The sequence below is a fragment of the Rattus norvegicus genome, chromosome 8 (genome assembly GCF_021556685.1).
Source record: "Rattus norvegicus strain SHRSP/BbbUtx chromosome 8, alternate assembly SHRSP_T2T, whole genome shotgun sequence".
NCBI classification, from domain to species: domain Eukaryota; kingdom Metazoa; phylum Chordata; class Mammalia; order Rodentia; family Muridae; genus Rattus; species Rattus norvegicus.
In genome coordinates this window covers 79630176-79649259 of record NC_141541.1, presented here as the reverse complement: position 1 = coordinate 79649259, position 19084 = coordinate 79630176, and the positions used below count along the sequence as shown (strand labels likewise).

The following is a 19084-nucleotide window of genomic DNA, read 5'->3' as shown; positions in this document are numbered from 1 at the left end:
TTTTCCTATTTGATCTGAAAAGAGCCACTTGGCATTTGTCTTTTACAAACAGTCTGGAAGTCCTGTTTCTTGATGCTTTTGTTTTGCTTGTCAAGTGGATGTGTTTTGCTTCGCTTGTGGGAGGTGTGAGAAAATGAGAAAGGAAGATCCTTAGTAGTGATGCAATGCTACGGCCTTTTTTTCTCCCACAAAGAGCTTCCCCAAAGATCTCTCATATTTCATATATATACTATACCCTCCCCTAGCTCCCCTACATGACAACACTTCACAGAATACTTTGCAGCTGAGTGGTCATTTTGGAGTAAAAACATAACAGCTTTCTTATTTTACTTACTGCAAGAGTTGCCCTGTCCCGTTCCACCAAGTCTGCAAGCTTGTCCAGCAGACGTCCTCTTTCAGAAGCGTCCATCCTTCTCCACACAGAACCAAGAGAGAAGGCCAGGCGGGCCGCCTGCACTGCCTTGTCTATATCCACCTGTTAAAGAGGAAGAGGCACAACTGAAGAGAAACATCACACACACACACGCACATGCACACACACACACACGCACGCACGCACGCACACACGCATGCACGCACGCACGCGCACACACACGCACGCACACACACACACGCACACACACACGCACGCACGCACACACGCATGCACACACACACGCACGCACGCACGCACACACACACGCACACACACACGCATGCACGCACACACGCATGCACGCACGGACACACGCACGCACGCACACACACACACGCACGCACGCACGCACACACACACACGCATGCACGCACGGACACACGCACGCACGCACACACGCACACACACACGCACGCACGCACACATGCACGCACGCACACACGCACGCACGCACACACGCACACACACGCACGCACGCACACACGCACGCACACACACACGCACGCACGCACACACACACGCGCACGCACGCACGCACGCACACACCCCTCTTACATGCTGTCATCAAAGAGACGATGCTTTAAACCTAAGTTGGCACACGGAACACATATTCATTGTGCTGTTACTGGTGGTTATTCCACAAGGGATCTTCTAAGCAATACACACCTTGTCTGCTTCTTGAACTTCACACACTTGCTCTCCTGTGGCTGGATTACAGACAGGGAACACTCTCCCACTCTCTGAGTTCTGCCATTCATTGTTAATAAAGATCTATAGGACACAACAAAATAGGATGTGAGATTTGGGAGATCAGAAGACAAGACAAGCGATATGGAGGTACCATGGTAACACCACTTCTCTTCCCTTACAGGTACAGACAGATTCTGAAGTGTTGAAAGGCATTCAGAAGAGTATCAAGTCCACCTCTCTCCTAAAGCAGGAGGAGTATATTCTCATGACAGCTGTTTCATCCAAAGACAAAGTAGTAGGAATCTTAACTTAGGTGAACATGTCAACCAATTAAGAGTACCCTTCCATCAATAAAAACAGAAAGGCAAAGCGTCTTGTGCACAATTCCACATAAATGCTAACACTATTGGTAGTCCAATTTCTGACCATTATCTACAGATAATAGAACCCTGGGTCAAAGTGATGGTCATTAGGACTTTCATACCAGTTTTTCTGTTGGAAGCATGAGGGAATCTTCACAGAACTCAAACGGTGCTAGAATAAGTATATCCATTATTATAGTCAGCTCCTGAATTAAAATTGACTGTACCTAGTCTAACTAGTGAGTCAAACAAATTACAAGGCACATATGTTAGCAAAACCAGAGGGCTTCTAGAACTTTCAAATGGTCTAAGAGTTTATTAGAGGCATGCTTTTCTTACAGTTGAGAAGGGATTTAAAAAACTCTCCCCAGTGTTACCACTCCTTAGTGTTTGAAATAACACCATCGTCTTTTGGATTTAAGCTTACTTTTTATGTTTTCTTATGGGGTGTATTTCTAAGGGTTGCATGAATTTTATTATTTCTTAGAGCTTTTCTAAAGAACAAATAAAAAATTATTTTTTATTCTTTTTTTACATTTATTTATTTGTCTTCCAGTGTGTATGTATACATGGGTGCCCACTGTGGCACACAGAAAACAGTTCAGAGACATAATATTGGCCATATTTTTTAACCTTTTATTGAATAGAGTCAAGAATTCAGAATTAAGTTTCTCTGTCCTGGGACAAAGGGCAGTAAACAGAGAAAGAAGCTGCCCGATCCTCAGATCAGCAGGTGGAGGCAGAGGCACATTTGAGATGCTCTGGTGAGGGAACAGGGGCTATCTAGTAAAATCTTTGGTTAAGAGGCTGTAAGATAAATTTTCTCAAACTCTGAAGAAAGCATTAGCCTGTGGTAGTGTAGCTCAGTGACAGAATGTTTGCTTCATATACACGATCCAAGATGTGATCTCCAAAACAGAAAAACAAAAGAAGACAAAGCAAAAAAGCTTGCTAGCAAACAGCCATACCCCCCATAAAACAGAGAAAGAGAAAAACATTACTCAGTAAGAATGTAATCATTTAATACTGTATAAGCAGGCTACCAAGGCACCAAGTCATCTTGTTTTAATAGAAATACATATAATACTTTTATCTTTATGATACCTATGAGTAAACTTTACTTAATACAACTTGTATAAAACCAAAACTGAAAGACTTTTAAACTATAATATTAAATAAATAAATAAATAAATAAATAAATAAATAAATAAATAATATTTTAAAAGTGGCCATCGGGGCCAAAGAGATGGCTCAGTGGTTAAGAGCACTGACTGCCCTTCTAGCAGTCCTGAGTTCAAATCCCAGCAACCACATGTTGGCTCTCAACCATCTGTAATGGGATCTGATGCCCTCTTCTGGTGTGTCTGAAGACAGCTACAGTGTACTCATATATAATAAAATAAATGAATCTTTAAAAAAAGAAAAAGTGGCCATTGGTGCTGAAGAGATTATTCAGTGGATAAAAACACTGACTGCTCTTCCAGATCTCCTCTACAAAATGATGAACCTTGAAACTTTTTGGGAAGACTGCACTGAAAGAAGGCAGGGGCAGGAAGAACCAGAAGCATGGACCTAGTGCAACCCAGAAGAACTGTGTTTTAAAATCTGGGATCTGTATTTGAGATGAAAAAGATGTTCCAGGTTGCGGTGGCGGCTGCTGTGCGGGTGACAGTGTTCACCCGCCAAGCTTGCCACAGTTAATGCTTCGACCCCGGGTCAGTACGGAGTGGCAGTGTCACTTGCCACACCTCGGTTCTTACCGTGCTCTCATCAGTCCGTTATCATCTCTCTACAGTTGGCAAAACTCACTGAAAATGTAAAGCCTTGCTAAAAATATCAGCAAGGGTTTATTTGAGTTAGAAGGGACATGTGTATTCTTCTTGGCATACAGTGTTGATGTCATGAAGGGGTTCCCCGTGGTCAATAATGGGATCTAAGTCCTAGAACTCCAGTGCTCTCGAATTCACGCTTGGTGTCTGCACCCCTCCCACGTGGCTTGTGCTACAGCTGCTCCTTCCTCCAGCTCAGCAATTCTTACATCACTTGGACCTAAGCTGCTAGTTTCAGGGTTTCTATTTTTTTTCTAAAGCTTCTTTTTTTGTTACTCAAAATGACTAATGATGGTAACAGATTATTACACATGGAATGACAATGGCATCTGATATTTAGTGATATAGTTTAATGACTAAACGAGGGACAGTAAAAGTCCTCAAAGTCCAGAGAGCAGATATGAAAGAATGGGATTGGATGCTTAGCATCCATCAAACACAGCAGTGATCTCCACTGACGGAAAAAAACCAGAAGGAAAACTTCTAATGAGAACATGGAGATTCCTGTGTTCATGCCTCAAGGATCTTCTTTCCATACTTATTCCTTGCAAAGAGAAAACTACTACCTTGCAAACACCATTTCAGTCCTGAGATCAGACTTGACAGAAGTGATGAAACAAATTAGGATCAGTCTGTGACGTCCGAGAGGTGTGAGGTGTCCTCTGCAGCGCTTCCCAATGACAATGTGGGTTTAGTCAGGACAAAACTCTGGTTAATCTAAATTCACAACACCCAAAAGAATAGCTTCCCATGCTTTTCTACAGAGTCAAGGCCGCAAAGAAGGAGAGGAATAATAAGTCACAAAAAGGACTGCATCGTGTCACCATGGACCAGCTCCTGGACCAGAGGGAGAACACTAGAGGAGATAGTGAGAGAATTGATAAACTATGATTAAAGCTTTAAAGTTAGAGAATAATAGGCCAAGATCAAATTTCTGGTTTTTAATATTATACTGTGATTATGTGAGAACATCTGGAGAATCTGGGTGAAGATTTAACACTAGTTTTCAACTTATTGTTGATTGGAATTACTTAAAAATCAAGATGTTGAGAGTTATGAGTCTTCTTTTAGTGCCTTTTTTACTATAAAATGTCAAGCAAACATTATGAATGAAGAAATAAATGTCTCAACACCTTCCTTTTTCCAAAGCATCCTTTAAAGTTCAGTGTGTGGAAAATAAAACAACTCAAAGACTAACGTAAAATATAGACCTCTGTTGCCAAAAATGCTTAATTTAATGTTTTTCATGTTATTTCCACTCAAAGGCTTGCTAGCAAGATATTAGGAAATTCTGTTTTACAGTGTTATGGGTTTCAGGGTAAGAGTAAGGAAAAATGTGGATTTTCCCCTCTGGAGTGCTTCAAAATAGAAAAAATATCTGACTCCCAGCTTGACTATTGCTTTATTTCTTTACAAACAATGAGCATTCACTTTTAACATAATTCTGTGGTGAAAGAAACAGACGGCCCATAAAGGAAGGCACCTGGCCTTTTCAGGTTCCTAAGAGGATGGGACAAATTAGCTTATGAACGTTAACTTTATTTTCATAGTTGTGAAAAGTCCCACTGATGTTTTATGGGTTGTTGTTAGTACTAAGAGACATACTGGATATGATGGGGCCTTCATCAATGTTACCGGAATGGAGTGTCTGTCGGGAGGGGACATGAATCACTGTCTAACATCTGTACAGATTAAGAGTGGAAACATAATGCCTCTGCTCTGCAACAAGACGACATCTCAAACACGTGAAAAACCAAGACTTCATTTGGGCCGGACATTTTTATTATGTTCTGTTGCACTTTATACAAAAGGGTCTGTGTCACAAAAGCACAAGTTAAGCCATATCATCTGTAACACACTATGAACATACCAGGCAAGCATTAGCCTATTAGCATCGCTGAACCCTCCTGAGTGCTCCTCGGTAATCCTACCTCCAGCTCAACCCGTCCTGCTACTAGAGTTAACAACTAGCTGGTCTTTCCCTTCATCTCTGTTTACGGATCTTCTTTGCTTTTCTTGCCCCGGTACTAACTATTAGAGGCAGCTCTCTTGTGACTCTTGTCTCAGTCCTGTGGAATGGGATGCTGATGGCTACAGTCAATTGTACTTGTTCGTCCTATGATAACTGAGTAATCTGCTTCAACCTTACACCTTGATGTGAACTTGTCAATGTAGGCCTTAGCTCCATCATTTTTATCTCTATAAATAATAAGTTATTTACTGATTTTTCTTCTTGTACCACACTGCCTCATTACTAGACCTTTTTAGTTAGTCTTAAGTTGGATAACGCTAGCCTTCCAACTTTGTCCTCTTTGAATGGTTAACCATCCTGGGTCTTTTGCCTTTCCATATTCATCTTAGAATATATTATATTTGCTGATGGCTTCAAAGTAATTTACTAGAGCCTTTGTGATTTTATTTAATCTACTGATCAAGGTAAAAAGAGCTGACTTCTAACATACCAAGTCTTCCTATCCGTGGGATATCTCTCCACTCTTTTGAATTATTTTAGCTAAACTATGGCTTATAAAGAATATATTCGGAGTTGGGGATTTAGCTCAGTGGTAGAGCGCTTGCCTAGCAAGCGCAAGGCCCTGAGTTCGGTCCCCAGCTCCGAAAAAAAAACCAAAAAAAAAAAAAGAAGAAGAAGAATATATTCTTCTAAAGACACTGAAGCCATCTCTCTCATCTGCCTAGTCCCTCAATGGTACTGTGTACTTTAAAATTTAAATCCCAGTGCTTGTTTCTTGTATAAAGGTTGCTCTTGCAACCTTGTTGCAATCTCTCACTAGTCTTAAGGAGCTTCCTATTGTGGAGTGAGGGGTAGTGTCCTAGAGACTTTACAACATCAGTTCATCTGTTTAAAAAAGGCCATTTCATTTCTTCCTTCTCAGACCATATACTTCTATTCCTTTCCTAAGCTTACTGACTAACTAGGAATTCATTACACTATTAAAGATGAGTGACAGTAGGGGACACCTTGTCTTCTTCCAGTGTTAAGAATAAAAGTATCTAGTTTCTCACCATTAAATATACTGATTGTTCTACATTTTATATAAATGTTTTTTATTAAGTTGAGGAAATTCTCGTTCTGTTCCTAGTTTGGTGAAAGGCATTTTGTCTTGACTGGGCATTAAGATTTTGTCAAACATTTTTCCCTGGAGCAACATGATAATACAGTTTTTTCCTTTATCAGTTCATTGGTTAGGAAACACACTGGCGTCTGTTCTTACATGTTGTTGGACTAAAATTTGCTAACATTTTTGTTGAATATTTGGCAGTCATGTTCATGAGAGTCTACTTTGTAGTTTTCTTTTCTTATAAAGTCATTATATAGTTTTGGTATTTGGATAATGATAGCCCCATAAAAAATTAATGTCCCCCCCATTCTGCCTTCTAGAATAGAATGTGAAGAATTTATATGTTTGATACAAAACATCTGGATTTGATCCTTTTAAGTTTATTAATTACCAGCTCAATCTCTTGGATACATTTAGATTATTTAAATTTATTTTTCCTTGTTTAAGTTTTGGTTGAATGCATCTTTAAAAGAATTTGTTTATTTCACTTAAGTTATCAAATTTGTGGGTCCACAGTCGTTCATAATTTTTTATTTCTTTTAATTTTTAATTTAATAATTTTAAATGAATCCTTTTCATTCCTAAAATAGTAATTTGAATTTTCTCACTTTGGCTAGCTAGGCCAGCAGTTTGGTACTTACTGATTTTTTTTTAATTTAGCTCATTTCTGCTATTGTTTTTTTTTAATTATTTTCTTTTGTTTAGTCTAGACTAGTCTAGTTCTTCATTCTCTGGTTTCCTAAAACAGAAGCTTAATTTTCTTTTAATATATACATCCAATATTATTTTGATACTTTATTTGTATCTAGTTCAAAATATTTTCACTTTCTCTTGAGTTCTTTCCCCCACTGGCACTGGTATGGTTTAGAATTATGCTGTTCCGCCTCCAAGCACTGCAAGGAGGTGGGACTGTACGGCTGTCCTTCTGTTCTAGCTCATCCCTCTGTGGTCTGGAAGCGTATTTGTCTTATTGCCACTGTTTGGAATTTGTTAAATGGTGTCTGCAGCCCTGGATGTGTCCACCTTACTGGCTGCTCTCTGAGCATCCTGCTGTGTTGAACAGGTTTATCTTACTGTTCTTAGACCCAGCGCCTGGATTTGCTGCGAGAGAGAACCTAGCTCTTGTGGTTTCCTTTAGCTCTCTGCTCCTTTTCAGGGCATTGTTCCTTTTCATTATTAAAAGTAACAGCTGTAGGATGTCTGCTTTTAGTATTTCTCGTTCGTAGTGTAACATTTCATGTTATAACAGATGATTATGTATTAACATATATAATAAGGCAGAGACTGGGAAAATCATCTTTAGAAATGTCATCATTATTTATGTAAATTCCTAAGAAATCTACAAAAACAGGATTATAAATTTCTAGCACAACCTTAGCATGTAAGATTGATATATGATTGACATACTATCAAAGATCCCTGGAAACTGAGATTTAAATATATATAATTGTAATGTGCATATGTACACATTTGTACATATTTGTCCAAGATCTAGGTACACTGGGCGACTGGGAAGAATCTTAAAGGTCATACTTTCCTCCGTTGATTAAAGCAAAGTCTTGTGTCACTATTCCAGCAGCAAATACTAGCCTCTAGAAACACGGAAATGCACAAGTGCTTGCTTAAAGAAAAGTCCAAAACAAAGAGCTATGAATTGTGCTTGAAATGCAACAACTCATGAGATTAAGAGATCTGCACAACTCTTTCTAACATCCTCCCCTGTCAAATAAACTGACAAGACCTAAATAGCATAACTTGGAACTAAGGCGGGGAGGGGGGATTAAGCAAAAATTTTATTTTATAGAAAAAGAAAACCCTATACAATGTTTACTAAAGGAGGACTGGACTTGTTTGTAAGTGCTACTGAAAACACAGAGAAGATGTATTCTCTGCAGTTCTGGGACTTATAATAATATTTCACAGATGAGACTGCTTTCAGGAGAGTTAAGTGAAGTGAGGGATTGTGTGATTTAGTGCCAAGATGGACAGCAGAGATAAGCAGTGCAAATGTTCTCTACAGAGGAGGGAGGTATTGGGCGATGGTGTGGCTGAAATGTTAGAAGAATACTACAGGAAACAAGAAATAACGAGGAAGGGTGGCCTGGGATAGGGCAGGGAAGGTAGAAGACAGAAACTCTATCCCTAATAAAATGATTCCGCTGTCCTGGCAGGCCCTCTTTGACTACAGCCCCGTTCTAGGAACCAGCTGACATCCTTCCAGGCTTAAGTGTGGCAGAGAAGAAAGGCACATTTAGCTTTTCCTCCCATTACCAAGTCTCTGGCCCTACAGAAAGCTCACAGGATTGAGCTTCCTCTCGCTCTTCAACACCAGCCTCTACCACAGCGTCCTCCTCAGCGTAGGGGGTGAACGTTCAGGGATGCAAGGCTCAGGAATCATGGAAATCTACACACACAATAGCAAGTAAATCCAAAACCACATGAGAAGCAGCCAGTCATAGAAAATAGGAAGCCATGCCAAAAGAGAAACAAATTTCAGGGTTATCAATTAATCCCACATTTATAAAGACAAAGATAAAATGGGGTGAAAATATCATGGGAGAGAAAAGAAGTTTCCAGGGGCTGGGGATTTAGCTCAGTGGTAGAGCGCTTACCTAGGAAGCACAAGGCCCTGGGTTCGGTCCCCAGCTCCGAAAAAAAAGAACCAAAAAAAAAAAAAAAGAAAAGAAAAGAAAAGAAAAGAAGTTTCCAATAATACATTAAGTCACTAAAATCATGCTAGAAAAAAATTTTTAGAATTACTTATTTTATGTATATGAGTACACTCTAGTTGTCTTCAGACACACCAGAAGAGGGCATCAGGTCCCATTACAGATGGCTGTGAGCCACCATGTAGATGCTGGGAACTGAACTCAGGATCTCTGGAAGAAGAGTTAGTGCTCTTAACCACTGAGCCATCTCTCCAGCCCCGAAAAAAATATTTATAATATAGTTTTGTTAAAAGAGAAGAGGCCCCAAAATAGCCTCATAGATTTAATATTGTAACTAAATGACTAGAGAAGAAATTTGTGAGTTAAAGGCAAGGAAACAGAGAGATGGGGAACACATCAGGGCAATAAATGACTAGGGAAGGTATTCAAGAACGAGAGGTGAGGGAATAGACAGAAAGAGGGAATACAAGGGCAAAGAGGTTTCAGCTCCGAGGAGAACTCAGAGTGTAAGCGCTGACATTCTGATTTATTCCGCGCAATAACTAGCTTTGTTTTTCTTTTCTCAACATGAAAACCTATTTGTTTGTTTTTTGTTTTGTTTTGTTTTTTTGTTTTGTTTTGTTTTGTTTTTTAAAGCAAGCCCAGTCAGCAAACAGAGAGCCTGGAACATGAAAACAAGCAAACAAAAGCTGTCAGGCGTACATAATGATTATGCTATGAGAACTTAATTTGCTGTAGGCTTGAGTCCAGCTCTTGGCTTCAGCAGTCTTTGGATTTTGTTAATACCCTCCACAGTGAGGGAGGGACTGCAGGAGTGTGCTTATGCTGGAGGAGTGCCATACTGATAGCTGCAAGTCTGTGTCCTTGGTCCCAAAGAGTCTGAGAAGCCATGTAAAGAAATGGAAAATAAAGACCAGCAGCCAGACCCCAGAGATCAGAAGTCTTGGGCTGTATGTAGGCAATGTACCCAAAAGATGTGGGGGTCAATGGGACTCAGAAAATTTTTCTTTCTTCTTTATAATGCCTAATAAATCTCTATCATGAATATCAATGCCATCCTTGTCCACGCTTCCTTGTTTGTTAACCCCAGAATGTTCCTATGTGGCCTCTCCCCTCGTTTTTCTTTTCAAAAAATCTAAACACAGATGAACTCAAGAGGCTGTGCCTCTTGGTCCTGGGCTTCTCTGGTCTCTTGTTATTAGCACCCGTCTCTTTCCCCCTTCTCTGTGCTTCTTATCGCTTTCACCAATATTTGTTGAGTTTCTACTCTCTTCTAGACACCATGCTTTCCAGGGTCTCCTAGATTTGTTTTCCTTCTTCTCTAGGCCAAGGGCCTTGTGTCCCTCAGTCTAAACACATCTGTCTGACCTTAGCATATGATCTCATCAGTAAGAGGGCCACAGAGGGTCCTGACTCACCACTCCAGGAGACAAAGACCAGGGCTTCCATATCCACATCAAATCATATGCAAATATTGTTAAGAGGAAAGAAATGACTCTGGAGACCAAATCACTTGTAGAAAACAGACTTGGCTAAAATAAAACCAATCATGTGCACTCCATTGTCCCATAATTCCTAACCGTGCTACTGGCATCTGTTATACTAAAAATAGTTAAGAAACAGTCAAGTGGGTGGCTTTTATAGAAGCTGGTTGGGTGATCTGGGACTCTGTTGGAGCAACATGGCATCAAAGCCAAGCACATACACCAGTGTCGGTTGTGACATAGTCCCAAACTGGAAGAAACTAGACTGGCCACCCCTCCGTGTGGCAGGAGAAGGCACTGGGAACTGCTACCGGTCCTGGATAATGTTCATTTCTTCCTGTTCCACTTTCTATAAACAAGGTAATGCCTATACAAGCTCATTACTGTAAACTGAGCACATTTAAATTGGTAGTAAAACCAGAGTATTTACTCTAGTGCGTGTATAAAGTGCCTCGTCTAAGGTTTTGGAAATGTTTCAAGTTCTGAAACCAAGCAGCTGGCAGCTCTACAAGGCAAGCCTTACACTGAAATCCCTCCCTCTGCAAAGTCTTCTGGTGTCCCGTGTCAGGTAGTACCATCCAGCAGACATTCATCTCCTCCCGCCCCGTGGACTCTTTCACCATAAATTTGCATTCACGGGGCACTTATAATGCTTGCAGCACTCCAGGCTCCGATGGCTGTTGATTAAATGTATGTATCCTGTGCATTCAATCTGACTTTCATTACGGTCACTTCGTAAAACCGCCATGGGCTGGACAAGCGACGAGACATAGCAAGGACCTGGAATCCCTGCAAAGTCTCAGATGAGAATTTCTCTCTCTGTCTCTCTCTTCCCCCTCTTTATTAATAGTGACCATTTTGTGGCCTAGCTCTAAATCAGCCAGCATATTTGACAGCAAATGTCCCTATCTATGGATTATATATAACCCGTCCTAAACACCAGATGAAAAAGGGATAACCCCGAGAGAAGAAGGGCTTGCTTCCATGTAAATCATGTTACAAATTGGACAACACCCAGAGAGTTCATTGTTCGCCCTCGATTGTGAAAGCCATTCCCATTTACTGTTCCCCTGGAATGGATGTTAATTAAGGCCGACTTAGACCATAAATCACCCTGAGAGTTTTACAATGTAATTCAGCATTAAGCATATGTATTTAAATAAAAAGTAACTGATTAACCACTAGTGCTTTTCCAGAAGTTGCTGAGGCCATTTCTTTATAATAGAGGCATGCCACTTTTCATTTTTGTGGAGAGAAAATGAAAGAAGTATTATCTTCTTTAAAAGGTAATAGTTAGGATACTTAAGGGATTCATGACACTGTTCATTATGAGAAAGAGAGGAACTGAAAAGAACAAGGGAAAAGGAGAGAACAAAGGTCAGGGAGGCAGTTGGTACCTATTTCTTATCTCCCTCTTCATTACTCCTTTTGGTCCACGCACTTACTACACATCTACTCTATGTAAGCACCATGCTAGGCACTGGTGGGTAAGACTAGCCCTACTCTTAACACCAAGTGCGTAGTGCCATGGATGGGGAGATCAGCCAAGCTGTTCCTGGAGGAATGCAATGTTTAGCAACACTTAGTTTGAGTATCTCCTACGCGCCTAGGCACACTCTTTTGTGCGTGTTCATGTCTGCCAGTGTGTGTGCATACACAAGTGTCCGTGCGAATGTGAAAGCCAGAGGAGTCTTTCCTCGGGCGTCTTCCACTTTTTCTGCAGTCAGGGTCTTTTACTATCCTAGAGCTCATTAAGAAGGGTAGGCTGATTGGCCAGCAAGTCCCAAGGAGCCAGCAGTTTCTGCATTTACAGAGCTGGGATTACAGATCCACACCATCATGCTTACTTTTTTTTTAAATGGGTTCTGGGGATCAAACTCACAACATTGTGCTTGCAAATCAAGCACTTTATTGACTGAACTATTTCCCCAACTCCAATCAAAATGATAGGTTTTATATTCAAATTGCATATAATATTATCAGAGGCATAATTTGTGTGCTTCCCTGAAACCCAGCCATAGCAACCACATCTGCCTGTCTCCATTCTTCTGAAGAAAGGGTTTGGGCTTCATCTTTGAGTGCACAGCTGAAGAGGCAGGACTACTAAAGCACAAGTTCTTAAAGAACTACGCTGAGAGTCTAGATACATGGTTCGGACAACACGGTGAAGAGTGAAACAGCCTGCAGAAGAGAAGTAATAATAATCTAGGAAGGCACTTGGTTTTGATGTGAAGCACATGGATAGTAGAACTCCAGAAAAACAATCCTGAGCAGCTGATACCATCAGTTACCCAAAACGTACCAAGAACCCTCACTATCTCACTTGATTTATATAACAAATCTGTGATGTACGCACTGTTTTACTTTCCCATAGAATAAACTATGATTTGTGTTACAAGCCCAAATTCATGCCACAGGTAATTTACATAGCAAAAACCTGAAAGTTGGTCTGTTGACAGAGCTCTGTCCATTCTACTCAGCATTCCTAGGCTTCCTCCTTTTGTTTGCCAAGCTGACACTAAAAAGACCTGTGTTCTGTCCAGTCAAGGCAGGAGAAAAATAATATGACTGTAAAGTCAAATATAAAACATGGCTATCAAGGGAATACTGGAATCCAACATTTGCACACATCGGCTATACAGGCATGGTTCTAGATACTTTATGCTCAGGAGTGCCAATGAAGTGAGTGCTTTCTGTTCTAGAGATGAGGATGCTGGGGTTCAGGAATATAAAGAATCTGCCAGCAGCCACGGACAAAAAGGATCTGGAGTCCAAAACCTCAGCAACCAGGTACCTTCTGCTCAGCATGAGTGTGGACTGGAAACAGGGCAGTAACCAGTCAGCCTCCTCCAAGTTGAATAACCTGCGAGTAGCATTTGTACTGTCTTAAGCAAGGCACCTCTGTGTTTCTTCCTATTTGATCTGGCCCAGACAATCCTTCATCTATGCCTAAGCCAGAACAATGATGCAGAAGAACATCATTTCATGCTGAACTCCCAACATTGTATTTTCCATCAAGTATGTGTCCATACCTAAATACGGTGGGAGTTGGTGCCTCTGGGGAGAACCAACAGCCTTGCATAAACCAATGGAGACAGCGCCATAAATCCTGCAGATTTAAGCTCCTCTCTAAATTTATTCAACTGCTACTACAAACAACAGAAAGCAGGTGGCTTACAGACAACACTCAGTTCTCACAGCTCTGAGAGTTGGATCAAGACACCAGCAGGTTCAGTATCTAGTGAGGACCCACTCTGGTTCACAGAGGACACCTTTCCCCTTTGCACTCACTGGCAGAATAGATGGGCTATCTGTTTTAGGTCTCTTTGGTAAGGACATAGCCCATTCCTGGGGAACTGTCTAATCACTCTTCAAAGATTTCACCTTCAATACTCTTGCCTAACTAATCACTTGGGTTGCAACATAAAAAATTGGGGAGAGATATAGATATTCAGACTATCTATCACTCTCAGTCCTCCCAAATTCCACATTAAAACTAAAGCAATTCTTTAGGAAGATGTAAACTTTTATGAGCCAGGATATTTGAATATGCTGCTCCCTTTCTTTACTTGTTAAAATACTAAAGTAACGTCACTCTTTCAAAACACAGTTCAAATACAACCTCTTGGAAAAGACTTCCCAAGATCCTCCACCATCTGCTATCTATCTATCGTGTTAGCCTGCAATACTTTTATAGATGTCCCTGCTTTGCTGTTTGCTCCTTAAGAACAACCACACCGCTATGCCATCTTCATTTTTATAGCTATCTGGAAATGGAACTTGGCCTTAGCAGGTGCTCAATAAAAGTTGCTGTGTGTGTGTGTGTGTGTGTGTGTGTGTGTGTGTGTGTGTGTGTGTATGTGTGTGTGTTTTCTTCTTTTTCCTTTTTCTTTTTTTCGGAGCTGGGGACCGAACCCAGGGCCTTGCGCTTGCTAGGCAAGCGCTCTACCACTGAGCTAAATCCCCAACCCTGCTGTGTGTTGATACTGCCTAAGAAGCAAGTGCTTCTTTAAGAACTAGAATATGCCCTTCAAAATCGAGGTTCTTGGACTCCTAGAGTCATTTTTCTCACCTTTGAGACAAGCTGTCCCTCAGTCAACACTGAATATCACTTTGCCTATTTTCCCCCTTACCTTGTCTGGATTCCAAGGTTAGGCTACACTATTAGGATATTTGTCTGCGTGTGTTTCTTGTAGACAGTTTTTAACCAGAATATGATTTTAGTGTCCTAAAACAATGCCAATATCTTGTTATGGCCCTTAGGGACAAAGGTGCTTTGCAGGCTCCCTTGTAATACACTGACCACTAGCGAACGCTTAGTGTAGCCAGTCTACAGTTCAATTTCAACAGACTGCTTGAAACAAACAGTCTTAACAACAAACTCAAGCGTTTATATATAAGGAGGTATTACTTTATGTGAGTATTTGCTTTGATGGCACTGGGAGTGTGTGTTGGGAGGAGAAGCAGAAGAAACAGGGAGAAAGACTACTTGTGTTCTAATCCTAGCTTCATGCTAAATACATGGCAAGTGACTGTTTTACTAGCTTTCACTGTCTTCCTGTGGGTCTCAGCCTTGGTAACCAAAGAAAGGCTCATGTATGGCATCTGTGACACAAACTCTTCCCACCCCTTGACAGACACTTTCTGGATGAGTTTCTGGGTGTGGTTTGAAAGTGTACTTTAGGAATCTCCTATCGACTAACTGAGAAATGGTGCTGTGATCAAATCCATTGTCATTTCCACCAGCCTTGCCATTCTCATTTGTTTATATCTGAGGTCCAAAAGAGCGGGCACAACACCAGCCGGCACCTGGTAAGATGCTTATCAGAAGTTGTGATAAAGCACAATGTTCTATACCCTCAGAGTGCTTGAACGTTTCACAGTCATTTAGACAACAGCTGCTGAATTCACCTTCTGCATTCACAAGTTGCTTGTACCATTTGCCCATTACAGCTAGGCTTTAATATGTAACGATGACTACAAAGACATCACAAAGAATAATAAAATTTAGGTAGAAGAGTCGGAAAACACCAGCCGGCTGGGCTTGTGCCCCATACTTCTCCCAAGAGAACAGGCATTGGTCCCCGCTGTGTAACCATCTGCATGCTACTGCTTTGACAGCCTAGCCTACTAACGTTTTATTTTAATATTTACTCATGAGTATCTTTGTCTGGCCTGAATATGAATAGAATCTGGGTTTGGCTACAACGACACAGTCACAGAGCTAGAAGAAGCCTTAAGACACAACTTACACAATATACGTAAGTACATAAAATCCAATCCCTTGTCAATGACTGTGTGTCCCCCGAAAGTGGCACAATTGAAGCCACCATGCTCTGACTCCCATGCCAGTGTTTTTCCTACATTTAATTTTTGCTGATATTGACTTGAAAAGCCAGCTGGATGGCCAATAAGGTACATGAGCTAGCCCTCCCTGCTTCTTTCATGGGTTTGTTAGAAATCTTAATAGAATATCTTAGAAATTATTCAGCAGAAGAAAGTTCACTGGCATCTAAGACCCCTTTTCTTCCAGCACAACCAGCACAGAGAGACAGTTACGCCACGTTTCATTGTTTAAAGGCACAATGTGTTGAGGAAACCCTGGCTTACATTACGACATGTGGTGCTAGGCTATCTCCATCGGTGGTGTCCCTAGGTGTAGGAGAACTTTTGCCAGGGAACAGATAGCAACCAGACTATGATGAACTTCTGATAGCACTCTTTTTCTGCAATTCCTAAACAATAGTTGTGCGCTCTTAAAACCATGAACATCTACATAGCAGCTACAAGGGAAGACTTCAAAAGCAATTTTATCCTAATGACTTGGCCCAGAAGGGCTGGCCTGGGATGAGTAGAAAGAAAGGGGGAATGGCCAATGACTGCTTTTAGGAACTGACTACATCTGAGTGAGTAGGTGCATTTTCATACTCTCTTCCTCTGTAGAATCTAGGTATCCAAGCCAAGCAAGAGAAAGTCATCAATTGCCAAAGTGTTTATGAACCAGTCACAGCTGTTTGGCAACAGTTTCCCTTCCTGGCTAAGAGCATGAAAATAAAAATCCACACTGGCACTTTATTAGAGGCACTACATGGAGAGCATCTGAAAAACTCTGTACTGAAGTATAATTCCCTTCTGTAAATATTTTACAACATCCTAGATGATCAGCACCTGGGAAGGAAATGTCATATAAAATACTTTCCTCTCTCAGAAATACCATCTTCCCAGAGGTATGCTTTCAAGAAGCCTAACCAGGACAATGCACCATAGTGAATGCTTTCTGCCAGAGTGGCCCTTCCCACATAAAAGAATAGACAACTCATTGTCTCCAGGAGAGATGTTCAGATGTGTAAGTGGAGAATATGGCTGTACTACTGAGCTAACGCAGAAAGACCATCTACATGTGCATATTAACATCAGTTCAAGGCAATCGGGTTGGCCTATACAGTTTTATTTTCTAAGAGACCATTAGGAGTGAGAGACTAGGGAGATGCCTCGTACAGTAAAATGATTGTTGCACAAGCTTGGAGACCTGAGTTGGGATCCCTAGTACTCGTGTAAAAGTCAGATGTACAGTGTGTGTCTGTAAGCTCAATAAGGAAGTAGGTAGGGAAAAGACAGGTAGATCCTTGGAGCTCACTGGTCAGTCAGTGCAGCCAATCTATGAGCTCCAGGATCAGAGAGTTGTATCTATGTATGGAAAACAAAGTAAAGTAGGAAAGCCACCAAGGTCTGAAGTCACTAACCTTGAAAGTATTTTTTCATCTTTCTTATAGAGCCCCTTAGGAAAGTACCAGAGTTTAAGACATCCATATAACTATCAGTCTGCCTGTGCCCACAAACATTGAGCAAGTTGGCAAGTTACCTCTTTAAGCTTTTTCCTCTTCCATAGGAAGAGGAAGGAAGATCTACCTACCTTACAAGGCTGGCGTGCCATTAGTGAGGTAGAGTACGTATGTGCCTACAGCTTAAAATGAAAGGTCCCCCTCTCTCTCTATTCCTTCATGAAAAGTCTCTGAGTTTTATTTGCTTTCTCCTATATCCTAAGATAGCAAGCATGAGAAAATACCCAAAAGATTAAAAAAAAGTTCCTAAGGGAAGGTAGTCAGAATAAGGCATTTAGATTAGCTAACACCAGGACAGATTATCCTAACGGTTGCACTAAGTTGTTTTTTAATCTCATCAGTTACTGAGAAGAAGACTCGACGGTGCACGTTAGCCATGCAAGCTGCATCATTTAACCACTTCTGAAGCAGTTCTGGAGAGGGAATCAGGCTTAACCCATTTTCAGCTTGCAGAACAGTTGCCATGACTACAGTATAGACAGGGGTGGTCATGAATAATATTCTAACCAGAAAATCTGAAGTCTGAGGAATTTTCTAAACAGTTGGTATGGATAGGACTTAGATGAAAACCATTTCCTATTGTCAATCAATCCTTTGACTTAGCTGCCAGGTTTAATTTCAATAGTAGAACGTTTTGTTATTTTTATAGTCAATGCTTTAAATTATGTGTTGTAAACACTGCAGTATGCAGTGCCTTGGGAAGTTAAATAATACTTAGTTTGCCACTGAATTGCACTTGGATCACCACTGGAGAGTACCAGTTAGTGGATCAGTAGTAGATCCATCCGTTTGTATACAGAGGCTCAACAGTTTGAAGACTGGCTGTGCGCAGTCACCTGCACGTGCAGGTCTACCTGCTGTCTCGATGGACACACTTGATTGCAGTTCTATGAATGAGAGCCAAGCACTGGTGGCCAACGCAGTACAGTGCTCAGTAAAGCTAATAATTTGAGGCATTACAAAGGCAACAAAAGTCTTTTTAACTTAAGAAAAGTATCTCGGCTTATTTTACTGATAGCTAAGAGTCTAAAAATACAAAATAAAAAGACAGAGCTGGTTTAGATCACTAATTCACTAATAGTGAAGATCAAACCCCCTCTTCAAATATCAACCTCCATGATTGGAACAGAAGTGAGGGCTTCCTTTCTTGATTCATGCCAAAACATTTGGCTAAGAAGTGTTAAAACTCTATCAGTCTGTCTGGCTGTCTGTTTATCTCTGTCTCTGCCTGTCTCTGTCTCTCTCTCCCTGTCTCTCTCTCTCTCTCTCTCTCTCTCTCTCTCTCTCTCTCTCTCTCATCTTATGGAAAAAAACCACCTAGGTGACTGATGGCATTTTCCACTTTAAATTCTGCCTTGGTATTGTGCAGGCATAGCCTTTGTCCAATAAATGTGATCTTTTATTGGCAAAGGCATGGTTTTTAACAAACTTACTTTGCCATTACTTAATTCATCAATTCTAATTAAAAATCAACTAAAAAAATCTAAATAATGGACCCAACAGAGTGTGACCTAAATGTCACTTATGCTATGTACTGGACCAAAAGGCAGAAAAGAGAATAGGCTTCCCAGAAAGAGAGCAACTACACTCTTAAAAGTATTTGGACACACAAATTAAAAATCAAATGAAACAGTTTGAGTCAATTATTTTTCTGAGATGATTGTAAGTTAGTATTTTAAATCAAGCATTGAATGCCCAATATATGATACCAAC

The 19084-nt window shown here is 40.8% G+C and overlaps 1 protein-coding gene across 1 annotated transcript in view; it reads right to left on the bottom strand.

The window, feature by feature from the left end:
- Aldh1a2 (aldehyde dehydrogenase 1 family, member A2) overlaps positions 1–19084 on the bottom strand; it is a 79357-nt gene that overhangs the window by 42566 nt on the left and 17707 nt on the right. The window contains 2 exon segments of the mRNA NM_053896.2: positions 335–475; positions 1082–1186. Of these exon segments, the coding sequence (NP_446348.2) occupies positions 335–475; positions 1082–1186 (246 nt within the window).